The sequence below is a fragment of the Larimichthys crocea genome, chromosome VI (assembly GCF_000972845.2).
Source record: "Larimichthys crocea isolate SSNF chromosome VI, L_crocea_2.0, whole genome shotgun sequence".
NCBI lineage: Eukaryota > Metazoa > Chordata > Actinopteri > Sciaenidae > Larimichthys > Larimichthys crocea.
The window spans coordinates 2787872-2809633 of NC_040016.1; the positions used below are offsets into that span (position 1 = coordinate 2787872).

Here is a 21762-nt window from a genome sequence, read left to right on the forward strand (position 1 = left end):
CACACACACACACAACATACATATAATATAATATATAGATAATATATATAATTATATAATATATTATATATAAATATATATATATATATACACACCCACATAATGGAACATTGTTATGCACATTCTATTGTGTTTTTGCCATATTCTTACACACTGGACCTTTAAAATAATACAAGTCTTCCTGATGTAAATACCCACTAAAGCACTAATGTTTATTAATCTGTGGCTGAAACTAGCCCAATAAATGCACTTACTTACTCCTCTTTGTATATTGTCTACCAAACTGCAGCTCTTTTAGAAAATTACGTTTATTAAAGATTATTAGAACATTATATATATATTTTATTGCTTCTGCACGGCCCATGGCTCAATCACACAGGTGTTTGCATGGGGTGTATATCTTGTCTCCTCCTAATATTTTATATATATTTCATTTATTATATTTTTCATATTAGTTTTTGCTTGACATCTCTCTTTACATTCCTGTCGCACGCCATCGTGCTTCAATCAGCCAGAGTGAAAACAGCTGCGTGGAAGTGCAGGCAGCACCAAAGAGATGTACTTTGTCCAACTTGAGTAAACAGAAACAGATTTCACAGGGTTTGTTACGTATAAAAACAGAAAAACGAGCCAGCCTTCATCACTGAACGTTTCATTCTACTTAAACAATGTTGTGACAGTAAACAAAGCTTGGAAAGCTGTCGGCCTGTTCTCGCGGTGTCCTGCAGGTCTCGCGGTATCTGGGCGCTGTGGCAGCTCGCTGAAACGTGTGCGTGCCGTCTTTTCCCCGAGGTGCAGGAGAGGAGCAGACGCGAGCTGCGGGCTGCTGCACAGACTTACTAAAAAAATGGTAAGAGAAGTGGTGCTGGGCGTTCAGGCGTAGTTACAAAGTTTGTCACTGTAGTCCACAGTGGAGGACTCTTTAGATTATCGACGCTTTAAAAACAGAAATGTGTATTTTCGTGAGTTTACTGGTGAAGGCCTTTTACACGAGTGGAGGAGTTAGCCACCCATGTGGCTAACTTTAGCTGGAGTATGCGTATTTAATCTAAACTACTTGAGCTGCCACTATAGACATTAAACATGGGTATCTTTGTCGTTTAGTCACACAGGTGAGCCCAGGGGTTTGTGCTTGAAGCCGCTGCGTGTTTTTAATAGTTAGTGTCGCTGCGCCAGCGTTAGCTCAGCTGCTAGCATAGGTTAGCTTCACGGTGCTTGTGCCGCACGGGCCCAGGTCGACACGTGGGTTCATCGTGAGGACGACGTGGCTGCGTGCAAGCGTTACGGTCATATCGGCCTCAGGGCTAAACAATAATCAGTTAATCTTACTGGATTTAATGTGACACTACGCACAATTAATGTGAGTTACGACTAAATGTAACGTGAGCGCTTAGCTTGCACTTTAGCCGTCACCACGTGGAGTCGGGTAAACTTGTTCGCGAAGTGTTGACAGCCATCTCAGATGATCTGTCGTGTTAATAGGTGATACCTTGTGCCTGCAGTTGTCTGGTTCGTTAATAAAATGCTCTTACCTCCCGCAGGTGCTGTTGCACGTGTTGTTCGAGCACGCGGCGGGCTATGCGCTGTTCGCCGTCAAAGAGGTGGAGGAGATCGGCATGCTGCTGCCTCAGGTGAGTCTCCAGTCCTCTCCTCGTTTTTTGTTCTTCTAGCCTGTTATCTGATTGGAGTAGAAGTCACAGTGTGTGTGTGTTTTCTTCAGGTGGAGGAGAGCGTGCTGAACATTGGGAAGTTCAACAGCATGGTGAGCCTGGCGGCCTTCTTCCCGTTCAAGTCGGCCCAGGCTGCTCTGGAGAACATGAACGCCATTTCTGAAGGTAAATGAAGGCTTCGTGCTTTTAGTACCTGTATCAGCGTCCTCAGTTGTAATGATGTTTTAATAATCTGTCAATCCACTGAATTACTGTGCTGACAGCCTAATGTAAATCTGAACATCTGAGGAGGCTGAGTGTGCTTAACGTGTCCTATTTGATTTCAGAGCTATGTAATTGGTGACGTGGACTTTAGAAGTACTCAATTTGTTTTCCAGTTCAGTAAATTTACCTGTACTACTGCCAGGATTGCTGATCCACATCAATAGTAGTTTAGTTGTGCCATTCTTGCTCAGACTATGGCTAATTAATGCCATTTAATAAACGACCAGCTGCACGAAGCAATCAAATCATGCAGGTGAATGTTTTGCCATCAGGCCTAGATTGATTTTTAACAGCGTGTTCCATTTTTAAATGCCTCCGCTGCACAATCTTGAGCTTCTTTTTAACAAAGTGCCTGTAGATGGGTGACTAACCTCGCCTCCTTGTCTTGCAGGTGTGGTTCACGCTGACCTGAAGTTGTTCTTGGAGACAAATCTTCCCCTCTCTGGGAAGAAGAAAGCCGTGTTGGGGGTTTCGGATGCCAAGATCGGAGCAGCTTTACAAGAAGAATTCACCATTTCTATCCAGACTGGTGGGGTGGTGGCAGAAATAGGCAGAGGTGAGATGTTTGTGCCTGATTTTATTGTCTCTGGGAAGAGCATGCTTTCTTTTGAAGGAGGGTGGGAGCAGGATCATAAATGCAAAATTTGAGAATGCAAGCATTTTAGCCATGATGTGGTCTGTTGTGATGTGATATTATAATCCCTGAAACCCATGAAGGTTCATACTGAAAATCTGAACAGCCACTGGTTACATGCTGTTTGTCTTATTGTCCCACTTAACTCCAACAACCCCCTTCATCTGTCCTCTGTCCCGTCAGGCCTGCGTCTGCACTTCCACTCCCTGGTGAAGGGTCTGACTGGCCAGGCTGCCTCCAAGGCACAGCTGGGTCTCGGCCACAGCTACTCCCGAGCCAAAGTCAAGTTCAATGTGAACAGGGTCGATAACATGATCATCCAATCCATCGCTCTGCTGGATCAGCTGGACAAAGACATCAACACGTTCTCCATGCGTGTCCGGTAGGATTCCGTCACCACAAAATGTTTAATGAGATTACACTTTGCATATTGTGGTTTTGCAGTGCTTGTGCGTGGTCACATCTTGTTTTGCATGGCAATGGTGTTGTCCTAATTTCCATGTGAGTGCATTAGACAAAAACTCACCCGTTAAGTCAGCAGCCTTCTATTGTCAGGTTTTGTTGTGGGCCATAAAGTTGTGACGTTTGTGTCCGGCTCCAGTTTTACGTTTTTGTATGTCAACACATTAACACGTCAGTCATGTAGAACGCTTGATTGGCTCTCGTAATCTGGTTGGAGTGTGTTTTCTGTTGGTTAAGCATCTATCATTTTGGAGTATCCTCCTAATGCTTACCACAGACAGTACACCATAGAGTGCTGGCTGTATAGAAACAGGAGGGACATTAACCTCTCCTGACAAACCTGCTCTGCCAGCTGTTGTCTGGTGGGGCAGTGTTGTTAGGTGGGACATCCGTTGCCATCAATTCACATGTGAAGTCACTCTCAAAGCATTCCATTAATTCATGTTATTACTCATGTTAATTATCTGTGCCTCGCATCTGCAGTGAATGGTACGGGTACCACTTCCCAGAGCTGATCAAGATCGTGACCGAGAACTCGATGTACTGCCGCCTGGCTCAGCTCATCGGAAACAGAAAGGAGCTGTCGGAGGAGAGTCTGGAGAGCCTGGAGGAGGTGGTGATGGACCACGCCAAAGCTCAGGCAATCCTGGATGCGTCACGCTCCTCCATGGGTCAGCAAAAAAAAACTTTGTAGATATTAACATACACATTGACACTTTGTACATCTGTGCACAGCGCTTTCTTATTTAAAACCACACCGCCCCTTTTTTGCCCACCTTGGACCGATAATTGCCCTTGGTGATAACACAGGGGGGCAGAGTAGCTCTCTCATAAACCTGTAGTGAAGGCACAAATCCTCGCTGCGGATCCTGTCGGGAGAAACATCTGCACTACATATCAGTTTATGTGATCAATAGTAGCTTTTCTCTGCTTCATACTGTCTCCCAATCCCTCTCCAGGTATGGACATCTCTCCCATTGACCTGATCAACATAGAGAGATTCTCTGATCGTGTTGTGTCTCTTGCTGCCTATCGACTGGAGCTGCAGGAGTACTTGCGCTCCAAGATGAGCCAGGTGGCTCCAAATCTAGCAGCCTTAATTGGTGAAGTGGTACGTAAATGTTCAGTAGGTCTTTTTTGTATGTGTAAAATGGGACCGATGATGTTATACCAAAATCTGTCAATCCCCTGAGTCAATGTGATGACAAACTTATCCGGTGCTGATGGTCCGCAAGTGTCTATGCTCAGCATATACCCCATTCTGTGTTGTATGTTAAGACTGACCCTATTTTCTGTTATAGGTGGGAGCTCGTCTGATCTCCCATGCCGGCAGTCTAACCAACCTGGCCAAGTACCCAGCCTCCACCGTTCAGATCCTGGGAGCAGAGAAAGCCCTGTTCAGGTACTGGGGCACCCCCTCCCTGCTGGGGAATGAAGTGGCTACAGTGATGGCAGGGCTGGGCTGGAGCAGAGCAGGGTGACTGGAGAAGACTAAAGTCTCCTCTGGAGTGATCCCTCTCGCTCTCATGCACCCCCACAGTCTGAGCAGCCACTCACAGCACCGAGGTAGAAAATCTGAAAAGCCTAGTTAAAGCCCTCAAGGCTTTTTTTTCCCCCACTGCATTTCATGGTGTAGTGTGGATGTGACCAGCACATGTGTTTAGAACAGTAGTTGTCATGGTATTTCTCAAACGTCCTAATTTGCACATCAGGTTTCTCATGAGGTGATTTGACAAATTGGCATTAAAAGGGATAAAAGTGCAGTTTGAACTGAAACCTACTAATCTGAAACCATGGGCTTAAAAGCATTAATGCACCATCACATTAGTACCAGGTTATCTGTTTACATGCACTCTAATCTGCTCAGCAGAATCTTACCTTTCTTGCAAACTGTTAGGTCATAGTAAACGGGGCTGAACTGCTGGAACAAAACAGCACAGACTACTTAAACCCCTAAAATGCCTCGGTCGTGATTTTGATTTATGCTTTGTATCAGCCCAGACTTTCTGTCTATCGGATGAAATTTAATTTAAGTGTGCACCCTAAATGTGAAAACAGCTGTGTTTTTCCACAGAGCTCTAAAGACTCGTGGCAACACCCCCAAGTATGGGCTCATCTTCCACTCGACCTTCATTGGACGTGCCGCTGCCAAGAACAAAGGCCGCATCTCCAGATATCTGGCAAACAAGTGCACCATCGCATCGCGCATCGACTGTTTCTCTGGTGAGTGATCACAGGGTGTAATGCCCCATGGTGGTTTCTAGGTCATGTGGTATAACTGCAATGATGCTCATATTTTTCGTCAACAGTATTCATCCCTCGGGTTGATGTTGATAAGCTAATTCCTGAGCAGAGCCCACATGTTAAGACACTTGCACGTACTGTAATCTACTGCTGGCTTTGTGTGTCTGATTGTGATTGCTCATTGTTTTACAGAGGTACCCACAAGTGTGTTTGGTGACAAGCTCCGCGCACAGGTGGAGGAGCGCCTGTCTTTCTATGAGACCGGCGAAGTGCCACGGAAGAACGTGGACGTCATGAAAGAGGCTGTGAAAGAGGTGAGCTCACAGAAAATGACTTTGTCCAAGCTGGGTGTTACTGAACAGGATGTGAATCAACTGTATCCAATCAGTCTGTCATTGCTGTGAATGATGACAAATCTTTTCCTGACATCACTGAGGGTAGAAACTGATTTAATGAGCCTGACGCAGCATTGATTCTTTTATTTTAAAAGACGCTTTGATTGTTTTACCGAGATTGTAATTACATGTTTGTTTTTTCCATCATCTTAGGCTACCGATGTCGCAACTGAGATCAAGAGGAAACTAGAGAAGAAGGAAAAGAAGCGCAAGAAGCGTGAAAAGAAGTTGCAAGAACTTGAAGAAAACGGTGATGCCAACGGTGAAGCTGAGGTATGTTTGATTTTATTATCTTGCCATGCATGTTTTGATTTGAGATTTGACCCACACGTGGTCCTGTCTCAGTGTACGACATGCTATATCAGCCTGACTCCGAACCATTGGCTGGTCCCAAACAGTGGACTTGATCACTGAAGTGAGTCAGACATCACAACCACCGACAGGATATTATACGTTTGAGGCTAGCTGGGAGTACACAAATCTATAGTCTATTAACCTTTCCCTGACATGTCTGTCTTTTTTCTTTTTTTGCACTTACTTGCAGGTGGAGAATGGAGAAGCAGACACCCCTGTAGCGAAGAAGAAAAAGAAGAAGCAAGCGGCCGAGGAGGTGGAGGTCGAGGTCCAAGCAGAGGAGAACGGAGCAGAGGAAACTCCAGGAAAGAAGAAAAAGAAGCGAAAAGCTGAAGAGGTCCAAGAAGAGGAAGCCGCTGTCACAGACAATGGAGCAGAAGACACTCCAGCCAAGAAGAAAAAGAAAAAAAAGACTGAGGCTGTGGAGGCAGAGCCCGAAGAAGAGGTCCCAGAAACACCTGTGACTGAGAAGAAAAAGAAGAAAAAGAAAAAGGAGGCTGAAAATTAGAGGATGAACGGATCAAAGACTGAATCTTTATTTTTATGTACAGTTTATTTTTTATTTTACTCTTAATCTGTTAGTTCATGTAAGCAGCTTCACGGTGTGCTGTCTTTTGTCAACCTCAAATCAGGTTAGACCACAAAGAAATGCTTATAACTGTGCCTTTTTTAAGTTGATGAACATCACTTCTGTAAATAGTGTATCATTAAAACCTTTTGTCAGGTAAAAACATCTGGTCTGTCATGTTTTGCAGATTTAGAGTTTTTGTTTTTTGTAAACCGAGGCTGCAGTGTGTGATGATCCGAGTCGTCTTATTGAGGGCATAGTCTCTTCACCTAATTTGAGTGCATCAGCAGTACATTGAGCTATTGTCTGGCTAGATGTGAGACCTCTACAAACAACCACAAACCCATAGAAGTGTTGATGGTCTTCAGAGATGTGTGTGCTAGTTGGAGATGGGACTGATCTCTGGCAGCCAGAACAGTGACGTGAGATCACTGAAAAGGAAGAGGCTGTTAAGCCTCTGCAATTACTTTGCTGAAATGCACAAGTTAAATTTGGAAATATCCACATAGGTAATGTGTAAGAAGAAATGGCTTATTTGTGCAGGTATGTCTAAATTTGGTCAGACTGGATGTTAATTCTAAAAGTAGCTTAAAGTCTGAGGTTACTTGTAAGGTGCTGTTGGTGTGAAAACTAATAACTGGTTCTGCGCTCCTAGAATCCTGAATCATGCAACACACGTCATTAGCTATGCCTGTTTGTCAAATGAATGTGTTGCTGTGTAACTAAAATGGCTCCTCCCAGGTTAAGCACATGAACAGCCAAACCAAATGTCACGTTCCTCTTCAACTTTAGGATGCAGTTGTGCAGCTGCCTGTTAACTGAAGCATAGTTGGTAATTTTGGAGACAAATGTCATGTTTTAACTGTCATGTACTTGACAGGAACCGAGATATTTCTCCCATTTTGGCTTTTTGTTAAATCTAAAATAGAATTAAAAATCCTTCTCACCTACAAAGCTCTTCATGGTCAGGCACCATCATATCTCAAAGAGATCATAGTACCGTAATATTACGGTGTAGACCTGCTCTGTATGGAAAGTGTCACATTCCAGTGACTGTCACCAACAGTAAAAAATAAAAATTACCAATTTTAGCTAGCCTTAAAACTGCTCTGCTCACCTCAGAGTCCAGTAGCACTTTAAAATCACAGGATAGCCTCACTGGAGCTACATTTAATGTCCACAAGATGAATACTTATCTTAAATCTGATGTAAAACAGACCATTTTGACACACTCAAAAATCACTAGTGCCGGGGTTCCCAACCCGCGGACCGGGGTCCGGATCCGGACCGGATCGCCATATCATCCGGACCCGAGATTAATTGTAGAATTTTTTTTTTTTTGACAGGCTAGTCTATTTCATGCCGTAACATAACTTTTCCCTATCCAAGCACTGCACTGAGCAAGCATTGGAAGGTACCAACCAATCGTTGTTAGAAAAAAAATTGGCCCGGGTCCAAACTTACTTGCCGACCCCTGCATTAGTGTATTACTAACTAGACATAATGTATGGTACTAGATCTGTCTATCAGATACTGACTTTTCTGGTGCCTGAACAGGGTTAATTATTACATCAGTTACGTTGTTTGTTGCCTTGAATACACAGAAAAAGTGTTATTCATACTTCAGTGCGTAGTAGTATGATGACAAAGTTGTGGGTCTGAAACAGTATGGTTGGTAAATATTGATGCCAGGCTTACGCAAACTGTTCATAACTTTTAATTTGGACAACAAGGATTAAACCAATGTTAAAATGACATCAAATCCAAGGCCTGGCTGATGAAACCAGCCAACTAGTAAGAGTTGAGGAATGAGAGACAGATGGAGGGAAATGGGGCAAAGAGAAAAAATCAAGCTATCAACTCAAGTCACCCTCAATATAAGGATTCACAGATGCGGGAGACCAAAGTTACAAAAAACTTATTTCCTTGAAAATAAAAAAAGGCCTTTGCCATGAAAATGATGTGTAGAATCTATGTACATCATTCTCGATTCATGTATGCATACAAAAAAAAAAAAAAAAAAAATCCACATCACAAGATGCTTGTGTTCAAGTATATTCACCAACTTCATCTCCATGATTTAGCATTCTCGTCTTTCCACATTTTTTTTTTTTTGAAATAAAAAATGTCCTTCAAAATAAAAACAAAATGCAGAAAACCACATTTTATGTCCTACCAATACATATATACTGTATAAATACATACATAAATATATTTTACATACAACAGCCATAAATTTGAAAAGGGGATATACAGAGCAAAGGGGAGGGGTGGTAGTGTGTGTGTTTTAGCTTGTGTTGTAAAATGGTTTGTCCCTCTATGATCTCGTCAGTCAGATACACAGGTGTGGTAATGTGTGTGTTGGTGTCTGTCCATGCACACACACACACACACACACACACAGACTGTAGATGGAGCCATCTCAGTTGGTCCAGTAGGGAGAGCTGCCGTAGCTCGACTTGTTGACTTGGCTCTTCTGCTGCAGGCTGCTGGACTGGCCGCGCTGACTTGGACCACCCTGAACGTGCGGAGAGATATGTTTAAAACACCTGTCAAAATGCTGCAAAATGTTTTTTTAAATAAATAAAAATATGTGTGAGTTGTTACCTGTCCATCCTGAGCTAGATGGTGGTGCAGCAGCTGTGAGTGTGGTTGCTGGTGAGGCAGGATGTGGAGGAATGGGGCCGGTGCATAGCCTCCAGGAGCTGCTCCAGGGTTCAGAGGCCCTGGACCCCCCAGTGCTGATGGCAGGCTGAAGGGCGGAGGGGTCCCTGCATGGAAACCCTGCTTATCAAAAGACTGCGGAAGGAGGAAGAACGACTAATTAAACTCAGAACTATAAACATGCATACATGCAGCAAGGCAACGAGGTGGGAGGGATGTTGAGGTGTTTGAGGCTCACCTGGGTCTTATTGTAAACACTTCCACTGATGTCTGGCACACCCGAGTTACTGGACGTCACCGAGACGCCTAGTAGAATGACAGCAACAACATATATAGTATTAGAATTTGAAACAACTTTAAAAACATTAAAAAAGCACGTTTGTTTTCTTTTTACCTTTCCCGGGCCCAGTAGCAGCAGATTTGGCTTGTGCCTGTGAGGAGGAGTTATATCCTTTACCGTAGTCCACTCCTGTGGGCCCTGCTGTCAGCTCCTCATACCCTGCACAAGAAAACATCAAGCTCAGAGTCCAAACTATGTGCAACAAATTCCACACTATGTAACAGTAATAGTGAACGAATGAATGAATGAAATGGTGTGCTCACTAACCTGAGCTGAAGGTGTGCTGGCCATAACCGCTGGGCTGCTGCTGTGTCTGCTGTTGGAAGGGGCTAGCCGAGGGGTTTCCCAGACCAAGGCCCATATTGTGCTGCTTGGCTGAGGCTGGTCCTGGGCCACCAGGTGGAACAAACATGGTGGGGCCATACTGGAAGGCAGCAGCACTGGGCACGGCGCCGGGCACCCCCGGGTAGTAAGGCAGGCCTGTGTAACTGTAGCCTGGAGGCAGAAAAGCCTGCTGATTGCTGTGGTGCTGTGGCTGGCCCTGGGGCTGAGGCTGGGCCTGAGGAGGCTGAGGCTGGGCTTGGCTCTGTCCTTGGCTCTGGCCCTGGGGAGGCTGCGGGGCTGCCAAGCTTGTGGGAGGTGCTGGGGAGGTGGAGTCGTTCCTGCCAAACTTTGTGACTTCACCTGAGAAACGGGGGGAGATGTCAGGTGAGGACAAACAGTGGATTTTAGGATTTTAGACAGTGGCAGCAAAAGGTGCAGGTGGCTTTACCTGAGTAGGGGTTGTTGGCTAGGCTCCCGTCTCTGCCAGAGAGAGTCGCTGTGGGGCCAGGGAATGTGATTCCATAGTAATCTTGCAAAGAGGGCTAAAGGAACAGACGAGGATCAGGAGAGGAGCCACACAACAACCAACGAAGCTAAAATCTTGAGTGAGGAAGAAGCGAAGAGATGTTTTAGATGTGTGGTGATGAGGCTTACCATTGGCAGCCTGGACTGGAGCATATGGAGGTCCTCATAGCCATAGATCTGCTGTGAGAAACCAAGGACACGTACAGTTAGCTAGATAAACTGCAAAAGATGTCCAAATAAGATAAATATATATTAAGTCAGAAAGAAAAAGAAAAGTAAGCTACATTGACTCAAGATCCCGATGGGTTACTTACTGGGTATGCTGGCAGCAGCCCCCCTGGGCCCATGATATACTGGTTGGGCAGTAGAGGAGGCACTCCCTGGGAGAGGTTAGGAGGAGCTTTACCTGTTAATACAATGACACAACAACCATCACTTCCATATAACAGGTCAAACCATCACAGGAGCACAACAATGAGATGAAACCAATCCCTCTGAGGTGTGTGTGTGTGTGTGTACCAGTGGAGGAGGAGAGCAGGGGTGTGGTCCTAGGTGCAGTGAGGTTGGACGTGGCAGTAGCTCCATTGGAGCCAAGTCCCAGTGCTGTGGTGGCAGCGATAGCAGCAGAGTGAAGTCCGCTGGTGCCAGCGATACCACCGACTGTGCTGCTCATGTTGTTGCCCATGTTGGGCATGTTGGGCATGTTGGGCATGTTGGACAGGTGGCTGATGCTGCTGCTACTGTTGCTGCTGTTGTGGGTTGCGTGAAGGGCTGAGGCAGAAGGCTGCGATGACGTGTAGGAGCCAGAGGAGGGGGCCAAGGAGCTTACGCTGCTGCTGTCACCACTGGTATACTGAGGACAGAGATGAAGGGAGAGGTGGGTTAAAGTATGGATTTCAAAGTTTATTTGGTAACGCATGCACGTACCCTCTGGGTTGTTGTTGCTGAAATGATAAGTGTGTTTTGCTATTGATGTTGGATAATTGCGTGTGTGTCAAATATAATGTATTTCATGGAAATCATTTGTTTTGTTTTTTTCCAATAAAACACAGTGGAACATACTGACCTTTAAAATATTAAAATCCCCCAAAATATCATTAATATTTAATATGTATGTTTCAGGCTGAAGTAGTTTTAAAAGACTGACTTGTTTAAAGATGTTTCAGGCTGAAGTAGTTTTAAAAGACTGACTTGTTTAAAGTGGAAAAAAATATGAATATATTAATGCGTTAGTAGGTCAATCTGTAGGGAACTGGAGTGTGGCGAGTTCAAGTCCAGCATGGACCAAAGTATGGAAGGTAGACAGGTAGCTGGAGAGGTGCCAGTTCACCTCCTGGGCACTGCCAAGGTGCCTTTGAGCAAGGCACCGAACGCCCCAACTGCTCTCATCACTCCACCATCTCTCTCCACATTTGCATGTTTATGAGCTCTCTGTGTGTGTGTATGTGGTTGTATTTAGGTAAAGAAAACTTATCAATAAATCATAAAAAGTCAATAAAGTATCTATTCTATTCTATTAAAAGGACCTCTTGGGGGTGAATCAGTGAATCTTTAGCTGCTTGTGTTAGAGTGTAACAGGATGCTGATCATGCTAAAACCGTGCAGCTCATGTGGCATTTAACAGATTCAGCTGGTTGTGTATAATCATACAGAAGCTGTCAGCCATCATGCTCGTGGAAGATGAGACAGGTACTTACAGTGAGAGAGCTGGAGCCCAGCGCTGAAACTGAGGAATGACTGCTAACATGGCTGTAGAGTGAAGGCAGAGAAGAGCCGTGATCAGTCTACTATTATCTACTCTCCGTTTAATTACAAGCTTTAATTCTTTTGTTGAAGACAGGAGACAATTCCTAACATTAAGAAAGTATCACAACAGGCACCCTCTAGTCTGCACTTAGACAGACAAAAATGATCCTAAAGGGAGTAAATTCAACTTTGTAATAAGGTGGTGATCAGTCTGCCATGTGTATGCGTGTCACCTGTTGAGTGAGTTGAGCTGGCTGGCTGAGGGCAACTCCTGTGCCAGGTTGGAGAGCGTGCTGGAACTGTGTGGAGGCAAGGTGGAGGGTAAGTGGGAAGAGGGCGCCGAGGGACCGTTGGTGCTGATGTTCAGAGACGGCGAGTCTGGCTTCGGCGTTGAGGACGTTGATGAAGCTGAGAGGAACAGGACAGAAGCTTTATTTGAAACAGACTCAGAGCAGAGTCTAAGAAAGATGGCTGCTGATACGATGCGTTACAATAGAAAGTATACATTGAACAAATAAACCAGGAGGAGGCAACTTACTGTCGAGAGCAGCAGAAGTCCTTACACCATTCAGACCATTCTAGCGATAAAGAAAACGCAACTCAGTGTTTGCATATAGCGATAATACATGTCAAACATACACAGTATGAATAAGACTTCGAGGGTTGACCACATAAAAAAGAAAATCAAACTAAAACAGAAATCACGCTTTTCCTATCGTGTGATGATGGTTTAGAGAGCTAAAGTTAAACTAATCAAATTTTTAAACAACGCTGACTCCCATGAGACCTCTGATCTGCTATTTCTCTATGTTGACTTTACTATTATCATATTAGTCAACTACGAAATGTAAAAAAAAAAAAAGCCCTAAATAATTTTCCTATTTCTATTGACTATTTCTACTTACCATGACTGGCCCTGTGGCTTCTTTGCTCTGGGAAAAGGCCAGCCGTGTGTGAGAAGGCATGGCGCCATCGTAACTTCCCCCAACCGTGGAGAAGTGAGAGGAGGAGGGTACAGAGGAGGAGCTGGTGGAGGCTGTCGAAGAAGAGGAAGGAGGGTTGGTGGAGCTGGCGGTCCCTAAAGAGGAGGGAGTGAGGCTGGGCAACGTCACTGACGAGGAGTGATATACTGGCTCTGATGAGGAGAGGGGAGGAGGCAGGGCAACGGACAGAGGGCTGCCCAACGACTCACTGCCAAAGAATAACAAATTATTACATAAAATCCTTTACACTAAAAAAGGGACGTAACTCGTGAGTCAGTAATGACAGTACCTGAGCGGTTTGGAGTACAGGCTTGTCTGGCTCTGTGTCCCTGGTCCTGGTCCCGGTGCTGCAGGTGCAGGGGCTGGCGTGGACTCTCTGGATGCCGCACTCACACAATTGTCCACAACTCCGAACTCTGGTAATGCAGACTCCGAGCCGAAGTCCAGAGCGCCAAACTGGAGGTTCAGCCCGGGGACGTCAGCAGAGCCTGGCATCTCTACTGCCGTGGAGGGGATCTAACAAGAGGGAGAGAGTTCCTGTAACTACTTCTTTATTCATTTACAAGACAACTGATTAAATACACACATTGTTGTCTTGACAATCAAGATGCAGAATCTCAGGCCAACTCAGACTTTATTTTTAGAATGAAACCCCTGTAGCTAAATTACACATAACCACATCTGCAGCCATGTGATCCTTCTGTCCATCAACATACATCCCCTACCTTCGATGTTGGAGGTATCCTTCGTTTCTGGCCTTTGAGCTGCACCCGTTGCTGTTGTGGTATACTGCTGCCCTGAGGGTCCAGCCCTGCGCCGGGGGCAGGAGGTTTAGCACCAGCAGCAACCATCACCGGGCCTGCCTGTGCTGGCGTGCTGGTGTGCTGGGGAGCAGGCGAGGCTGAAGCAGCAGGCGCTTGTTGTTGCGATGGAGGACTGTGTTGACGTGCCAAAGGCAAGGAGGGGCCGGTGTGCCTGTGAACCAGCTGGCTCAGCACAAGAGAAGGCTCTGGCTGCAGACCAAACTCACCTGCATACACAAAGCGACACGCAGGTCCAGGGCGAGGACTTTAAATAGCTATACATACGGGTTATAATACGGGTGACAAAAACAGACTCGTATGCATGGCTGCACTGTGACCATCCCACTTAAACACTTACGACTGAACTGTGAGGACAGCGAGGTGTTCGATTCTGAAGCCTTTATGTCCCAGCTAGATGAGGAGGGTGGAGGTACAGGTACTCCTAGGCCAGGCAGTCGGCCGATGGAGGCGTTGCTTCCCTGGGTGCTGACGGGAGGCGCAGCCTGGGATGAGGGTAGTGGACCCAAGCCAGGACCCTTCAGCTGTTCCAGTATTTGGGCTCCAGCACTGGGCTGAGTCCTTTTGGCCTGACCCAAATCCCCAAAACCAGCTCCCAGAACTGACGACTGGAAAAGAAAGGTGTGTACATGTGAATGAAGGCTGTGCAAGAAAAAAAAAAGGTGCAGAATATCAAAGAACAATATTTTTTAATTTTTTAATTTTTTACCAGAGCAGCATGAGCGTAGCTTGTGCTAGTGGTGGCGTTGCGGCTGGGGGGCGGCTGCTGTTGCTGCGGTGGCTGGTGGTGGTGGGAGTTAGTGAAGACCAGACTCTGAGAGGAAGAGGAGGAAGTTGGTTCTCTTCCTCCACCTACAGGCTTCTGCAGCAGAGAGGCGAGGTCCAGACTAACAGAAACAGAAATTTCTCGTTAATCGTGTTGCCAAATTTACAGTATATGCATTTGCAGTATGTAAAACATACCACACAAGTGTAGCATTACTTCATTGCTGCTGGCAGATTTTTTGGAATAGATGGAACTGAATCTACCCAGCACTATGTTCACCTAATTAATGATAATTAATAATTGTTGTAAAATGACATTAACTGAGACATTTAGTTACCTTTGCCCAGGTGTGATGTGATTCTCAGCAGCGGGTGCACATGAGGAGGTGAACACTTTAGTCTCAGAGAGCTGCACAAACACAACAGACAAAAGTATTTGAATTATACATGAAAACTTGTATTATGCCCAATCCTGTAATGCGCTGGCCTTCGTGTCAACTCACACTAACGTCCTCACTCCAGTCCTCAGCTGCCCAGTCTTCCAAGGTATTCCTCCAGGCAACTAGAGGACAACCGACAATCGAGTTCAAATAAAGGTGGGTGATGAGTAGGTTAACAAGATGCAGAACGCTTGTAGCTTATGTACATTTGCATAAAATACACAGTAGTGTCCCCACAGAGCTGCCTTTACAGGTCAAGCACGGCATAACTGCTCACCTGTCCCATCTGTGCTGTTGTTGGCCACAGTGTCCCACACCTCAGTTTGTGTGGTCCTCGTCCCAGCCTCTGAGGTATAGTCTGCAGGATTGAAGGTCCTGGGTAAGAATCAAGAAGATGTATATTTATTTACACAGAAATTGTAGTGGGAAGTGGGTGAAAACAGATTTTGTTAATTTTTTTTCTAATAAACTATGTGTGACGCAATACTGTTTATTCTGTGTATTATTATTAATGAGGCAAAGCTCCCATTAAATTGATTTTTTGGTGCTGTGTAAAGTTAGCTTGTAGCTTAAGCTGGGATACATTTATTATTTCTATTCAGACACCACGTCTGGATGGGACTACAGAACCAGTCCTTTAAAAGCAAACACACGGCTATGGAAACAAACTACAAAGTCAGTTGCAAGAAAAACTCACCACTTGCACTCATTTGAAAGCCAAATTCCAGCAAACCAAATGAAAATGACTTTTTCCTGGTACTAATTAATTCACACCTAAAGTATGTGAAAGCCCATGTGAGTGTGCACGTGTGTTGCCACCATACCCCATGCCCTGGGCTGAGAATCGACTTCCTGCTGGTGCTCTGCCTCTGCCTCGACCTCCAGATCCTGCGGAACATTACACACAAAAGTCAACAACATCCACTCAAGTGTTGTGTGCACTGACAAGTGTTTTATTGTGCATGTGCTCACCTCGGCCACCTCTGAGCCTCCGACCTCGATCCGAACCTCTGTCCACTGGTGTCACCTCTACGCCATTCTCCTCTGGACGTGCTGGACGTGCACAAAGACACATGCACAAGGAAAAAAGAGAGAGAGAAAAGAAACCACATTAGTAACAGTATAATGTAACATGACACTGAGAGGCTAGACAGGGGACTCTGAACTACATTTAAATTCATGGGAGGTTTGGACTCCATACCCTGTCGGCTGCGACTGGCCCCCTTGCCTTTGCGGTTGGCCGCTCCATGGCCCTTGCTAGCCTCCCTCTCTCCTTTCTTCTCCCTGTTCTCCTTGTTCTCCTTGCTTTCTGATGGACCTTCCTTCACCAGCGGCTTTTTCTTCCCTACCGTCTCCCATGACGTCTAAACACAGGACAGAAATAACAGGACGGAGAGGGGAAAAAAATAAAGAAAATGAAACAAGGTGCATCGTTAGTGAAAGTGGAGCACAAACTCTATAGTTTGAGTGTTTCTCCTTGCTATAGCTCAAAAACACTTGTTTAGCCAATACAAGAATACAAGTTAACAGCAACAATTTGTGTCTTTGCATCTATTTCAGTGACATTTCACAGGTGTCTCATGTCAAAGTAGCCTGTTGTGTAACTTGTGTATTTAAGAGCTGATAGGTACAGAAAGCTGTCGGTTATTCTTTGACCAACTTATGTACTGGAGTGTGCACTATGCAGCTGTGTTATAAAAGAAGAACTAATATCAGATAAGGGCTTCAATATTAAATGACTCAGATGAAAAATTCATTTGTAATAACAATTCATACTGATTATAACTATACAGTCACTTCCATGTGTTCATCATTTAACAGCCCGCTCTTCTCTTACACCTACTCTTACACTACTCCTTTTGTTTATGACAGTCAAGATCTGGAAGCACAGCAGAAGCAGATGTAATCAGAGGGTTGCAGTTATATACCATAACAGTAGAGACTTCCACGTAAAGAGGAAAACCAGCTATTTGCTATTTTTAGATTTCCACGAAACTAAAACAACACCACGGGTGGTTGTCTGGCTGGCTGCCCTGCCCTACAGCCTCTCCTCGCCATCTGTGCAGGCTGGCATTCTTCAGAAATGTTGGGACACTCACTCACAACACGCAGGGAGAACAACACCCAAGTGTGGCCTGTTTGACTTTGCTCTCTGAGTAGAAGAGGGGAAATGGTGTACAATAGTGTACAAAGTCCCTGATGTTAGAAAGAGCACAACAGTCATGTGGCAAAAGATACATCAGACACTGATTTTACTCCATGCTTTTTCTTTTTTTTCAAACAACAACAACCTTGTGTTTTTCACAACGGTTGCTCATCTTCTGAGCATGTTACATAACTCGAACAGATCTGATTCTATTTTAATCAATACAGCTGCCTTCATGGGCCACGCAATGGTTTGCATTTGGCTTTACATGCATTTTAAAAATGAAACTACAGCGACTGTGTTTTGGACACATCGTCTGTGCGCATACCTGATGCTACCCCTAAATCTCCATGGTGAGATGAATTATGTCACCTTCCCACAAACTTGATGAATAAACATTTAAGGGTTAAGGGAAGTTATTTTAAATAGTTTCTAGAAGTAAACAGATTTAAAGCCATACACACCTGCACAGTTATTTTTCCTGATGGGCGGTGCTATATTAGGATTTTTGCAGGGTCACCAGTTTCTACTTACTAATAAAAACGATTCCCGCCCTAACAAGTCCAACTACACTCAGAGAAGAGTCATTGCATTCCTGCAGTTCTAACAAGAGGTCTGAAGTCAGACACAGTGAAAGAAAACATTTTGATTTAACCATTAGTATGTGGGCTGTTTAAGTGCATGGTGACAATCACGTCTTTTTACATTTCTTACAACCTGCCCACTGGTTACACAGCAGACATGTTGACGTGTCTTAGCAGGAAACTCACACATGTATTAATGATAACTACATTCCACTCCTGCTGCCGTGCACGCTGCTTCACTGTCACTGGGACACTTACTGGAACTGAGCTTATGCTGTTATCAGTGTTTTTCTGGCTATGACAAGTCAAAATGTCTGCAGTCTACTGGGGTCATAAAGATGGGGCATTGCATAAAAGCACATCCCCTGACATCATAAAGCACTGAGCCCTTTACTTTTCTTACTGTGACGTCAAAATATCTGGTTTATTTGATTTATGACAGCACATTAGTAACTTGACCTTCAGGCTGTGGGTGTGCTCGTAAAATGTTTCAGGCTAATAAGTTAAAGTTAAAGAGGAGATAGAATGAGATATAAATATTATTCACCATGTCTGAGGTGCTCTCCAGGAGAAAGTTGATGGCTCTGCTAACATCCTCATTGCAGTCATGGAGCGCTACCATGCACTCATCCTGGTTCTTCCCAGTTACCTCCATCAGCTGTGGAAAGCGAAAAACACACATCATATTAGAAATGTCTAGTAGTCAACAAAAAGGTGTAACAATGACAAATAGTCATGACAAAGTTGTGGCATCATGATTTATGTGTCGACATAAAAAGGAGCTGAGTCATCGAAAAGTACTCTTCCCGTCAGCCTAGTAGCCAGACAATGAACCTTGTATAGTGTCGGTGTGCCTCACCTGGTTCACTTTGTCCTCAAAGTCAGCATCATTCTTGTCATAGATCATCTGGGCAAGCCGGATCTGCTCAGCAGTAGCCTGCAACACGGAGAACAATGTGTAAAAAATTTTGTTAACAGGAGGAGAAAAAAAAAGGAACAAAGATGTGTTTTTACATTTGGAAATAACTTTAAAAAGTAAAATAAAAATAACCACACACACACGGAGTGATTGGAAGCCACACACAGTGGTGCCCTGGGAGCAGTTAGGGGTTCGGTCCCTCGCTCAGCTGTACCTCGACAGTGCCCAGGAGGTGAACTGGCACCTCTCCAGGTACCAGTCCACATTCTATTCTTTGGTCCATACTGGACTTGCACCGGCAACCCTCAAGCCAAATCCCTACAGACAGTTACTGCCAGCCGTAATTAACTAAATGTAGTTAACTAATTGGGCTGCATCATAGGGCATATGTTTCTAATGTTTTGCAATTTACAAACACTTCCATAAAGTGCAGTCTATGACCACAGTAATAAACATATAGTTAAATCAGCACCTTGTACTAGAAGTGCTTTATGTTGTACAGATTGCATTAGATCGTAAATGACATCGTAGATGACTTGGTTTTTATTGTCTAAATTAGTAAGTTAAGGCATTTTAATGTGGCTACAATAAAAAAAAATAAAAAAAAACATTTTCAATATTGACCCAGACGATTCTTGCATAATGTGTGCACACTGGTGTTTTGTCTCCAGATTTCTGTGGCTCAGAGGAGTGTGTTTTCATTTGGCTTTTTTTTTATGTTTGTGTGTCTGCGGTTGCTCACCTGTATCTGTTTCTGTGGTTGTGATGTGTGAGTGGCAGCAGGCAGCGCTTTTTCCCGAGGGCCCCGGGCCTTGTCGCTGCCCAGCGAGCTCATCATATACAGTATATACAAAACTCTGTATGTACAAAATAGAAAAATCTGCAAAGGAAACAAGACACACGGGGGGAAAAAAATGAATGCTCTTGCACCCACAGACTACGTCGTTGTTACATTGTTGTTACAGCGGAGCCGCAACACTTTCCCTCCTGCGATCGCATCGGAGAAATGTGTGTTGTATGAATAGCAAAGCCTCATTGCGCAATCGTGAATACTGCCCTTATGGAGGCTGTAAGACACACAGTTGGCCTGGTGACAGAACAGCTTTACTGAAAATCTAGGTCAAGGAGGGAGAGCGACCCAGTGTCCGCTTACAAACGGCACAGACCACAGTGTGTGTGTGAAGCAGAACAAACACTGCACACCCTGACCTCACATCCCCTCCAAGTGCAAGACAGTTTACAGCAACCGAGATTATAAACACACACATGCATAACAAACATTTGACTTCTGCAGTGAGCTGCTTATTTCTGCTGTGGGTTTGATGACCTGTACAGCTTTAACCTTGCAGCAAATCGGGTGCTATAACACATTAACCAAGCACTAATAATTCCCAGAAGCAAATATTAATATAACACTTCATCATATACACACAGGGTTATCTCCACCTGCAGATATATGGACACTGTGATACATCGCAATGCTATTTGAATCACAGACTCTGCCTGAGGTGTCAATTGCTTGATTAATAACAACACATATTTTCCACTGACCCATTTGTTTTATGTCAAGAGAACAATAGCAAGCCAGCCTGCGATGTCTGAGTGACGTCGGCGAACGCACTGCAGCCATTGGCTGCTGGGCTGAACAAAGCTAATGCAAAAGGACGAGCTGGCTTTAAATGTAATATCAGTGAAAAACGTCAAAGATTAGATTTGTATATATGTGTAATAAGAAAAGCCACAGCAGCTGCTGCGACTCGCATTTAATTAGCCGCGTATTAACACGTCGTTACAAGTACGGACGGGTTTTATACACAAACAACAACATAATCATTGAGAAACTCTGCACATCTCAACTGTGACTGACAAATCAAAATGATCACCTCACGTACACGTACGTGTTTGTTTGTGTACCCGGTCACAGCGAGCTGACAGTCAGTTTATTGTCGTAATAAACCGAGCGCAGCGTTGTTTTGAACCGAGGCTAGCGTTAGCCCGCTGCGGTTACGTTACTTATTACGGGACTACTCGGTAACGGTTGACGTTACTTTCCCATCCTGTTCAAAAAAAAAACAAAACAAACAAAAAACAGATTCCCGTAGCGTCCTTTTCGACTCTACACTGACCGACTCGGTGCTGTTGGTACCGGGGGTCCCTTTGTCCTCGCTCGCGTGAACTCCGGTTACACCGTCGATACAAACGATGCAGCGGGGATGAGGCTAGCTCACGATGCTATCTAAATCTGGTCCAAGTTGATAGGAAAAACGACCACAGTCCGCAGTCTTATTGGTATTTATAGACCCGCACAGCTATCTTAACGACAGCGGCAGCTACGGCAGGTTTGTCCTCGACATGTAGACAACGGGCCAGTCGGCTAACAACACATAGCGGTGTTAAATGTAAAGAAAAGGCCTCGCAGCGGAGCACAATCCCATCCCGACATTGCTCGCCGGGGGAACAAGACAACAGGAAAAAAAATTGCGAAAGACATCCCTCACAACCTCGTGTTAGGCGAGGCGACGCGGCGAAGCCAGCGGGCAAACTATTTCACCGTAAACGCGCTCGGTGTGTGTGGTTGAAACGCGTTGAGATAAAGAAAGCAAAGTTATAAAAAAACATAAGAAAACGAAGTGTTTTTGTTACCTGCTAACACGCTTCACTCGGCCAGCAGCAGACAAGGTGGTCACGTGACGTGCGCTGCCGCGGCAGATGCTCTCTCCTCTCCGGGTCACAGACACAAACTTCCCAACCTTCAAACTCACCGTGCTAAAACTAAAAAAAAAGCTAAGACTGATGCTGGGTTTACACATCTAACATATATACGAACATATCTAAATACTTGTTGTTTCTCTGCGGTGCTTATTTAAGATGTACTCAGACACATCAGACCGGTGAAAAGCTACCATCACTAATG

The 21762-nt window shown here is 44.7% G+C and overlaps 2 protein-coding genes and 3 non-coding genes across 6 annotated transcripts; 4 read left to right on the forward strand and 1 right to left on the reverse strand.

Annotated features, from left to right (window-relative positions):
• Positions 1–678: 678 nt before the first annotated feature.
• nop56 (NOP56 ribonucleoprotein homolog) lies at positions 679–6754 on the forward strand. Its single transcript, XM_027279498.1, has 12 exons — positions 679–850; positions 1542–1631; positions 1721–1835; positions 2326–2490; positions 2752–2950; positions 3514–3701; positions 3990–4141; positions 4332–4432; positions 5105–5253; positions 5467–5588; positions 5823–5942; positions 6214–6754. The coding sequence occupies exons 1-12, from the start codon at positions 848–850 to the stop codon at positions 6529–6531; spliced, it is 1722 nt and encodes a 573-aa protein (XP_027135299.1). The 5' UTR covers positions 679–847; the 3' UTR covers positions 6532–6754.
• On the forward strand, positions 3286–3421 carry LOC113745940 (small nucleolar RNA SNORA51). The gene has a single exon (XR_003462522.1). It is a non-coding gene; the product is annotated as a small nucleolar RNA SNORA51 (small nucleolar RNA).
• LOC113745944 (small nucleolar RNA SNORA26) lies at positions 3799–3917 on the forward strand. Its single transcript, XR_003462526.1, has one exon. It is a non-coding gene; the product is annotated as a small nucleolar RNA SNORA26 (small nucleolar RNA).
• Positions 5674–5739, forward strand: LOC113745939 (small nucleolar RNA SNORD57). Its single transcript, XR_003462521.1, has one exon. It is a non-coding gene; the product is annotated as a small nucleolar RNA SNORD57 (small nucleolar RNA).
• Positions 6755–8290: 1536 nt separating the features above from the next.
• On the reverse strand, positions 8291–21643 carry ubap2a (ubiquitin associated protein 2a). Of its 2 annotated transcripts, none has more exons than XM_019275321.2 (27): positions 21492–21643; positions 19591–19728; positions 18789–18866; positions 18477–18587; positions 16401–16563; positions 16172–16252; positions 16024–16087; positions 15477–15574; positions 15263–15321; positions 15098–15168; positions 14704–14881; positions 14335–14602; positions 13899–14203; positions 13463–13689; positions 13096–13381; positions 12729–12768; positions 12424–12598; positions 12142–12193; positions 10964–11297; positions 10759–10850; positions 10574–10624; positions 10368–10461; positions 9863–10279; positions 9650–9754; positions 9494–9561; positions 9199–9390; positions 8291–9109 (listed from the first exon to the last, which is right to left on the reverse strand). In XM_019275321.2, exons 2-27 carry the CDS (start codon positions 19684–19686, stop codon positions 9014–9016), a joined length of 3801 nt encoding a protein of 1266 aa, XP_019130866.1. In that variant the 5' UTR covers positions 19687–19728; positions 21492–21643; the 3' UTR covers positions 8291–9013. The 2 variants fall into 2 exon arrangements, with proteins under 2 accessions (XP_019130866.1, XP_010741590.2); XM_010743288.3 differs by lacking the exon at positions 21492–21643 and adding an exon at positions 20975–21439.
• Positions 21644–21762: the final 119 nt, after the last annotated feature.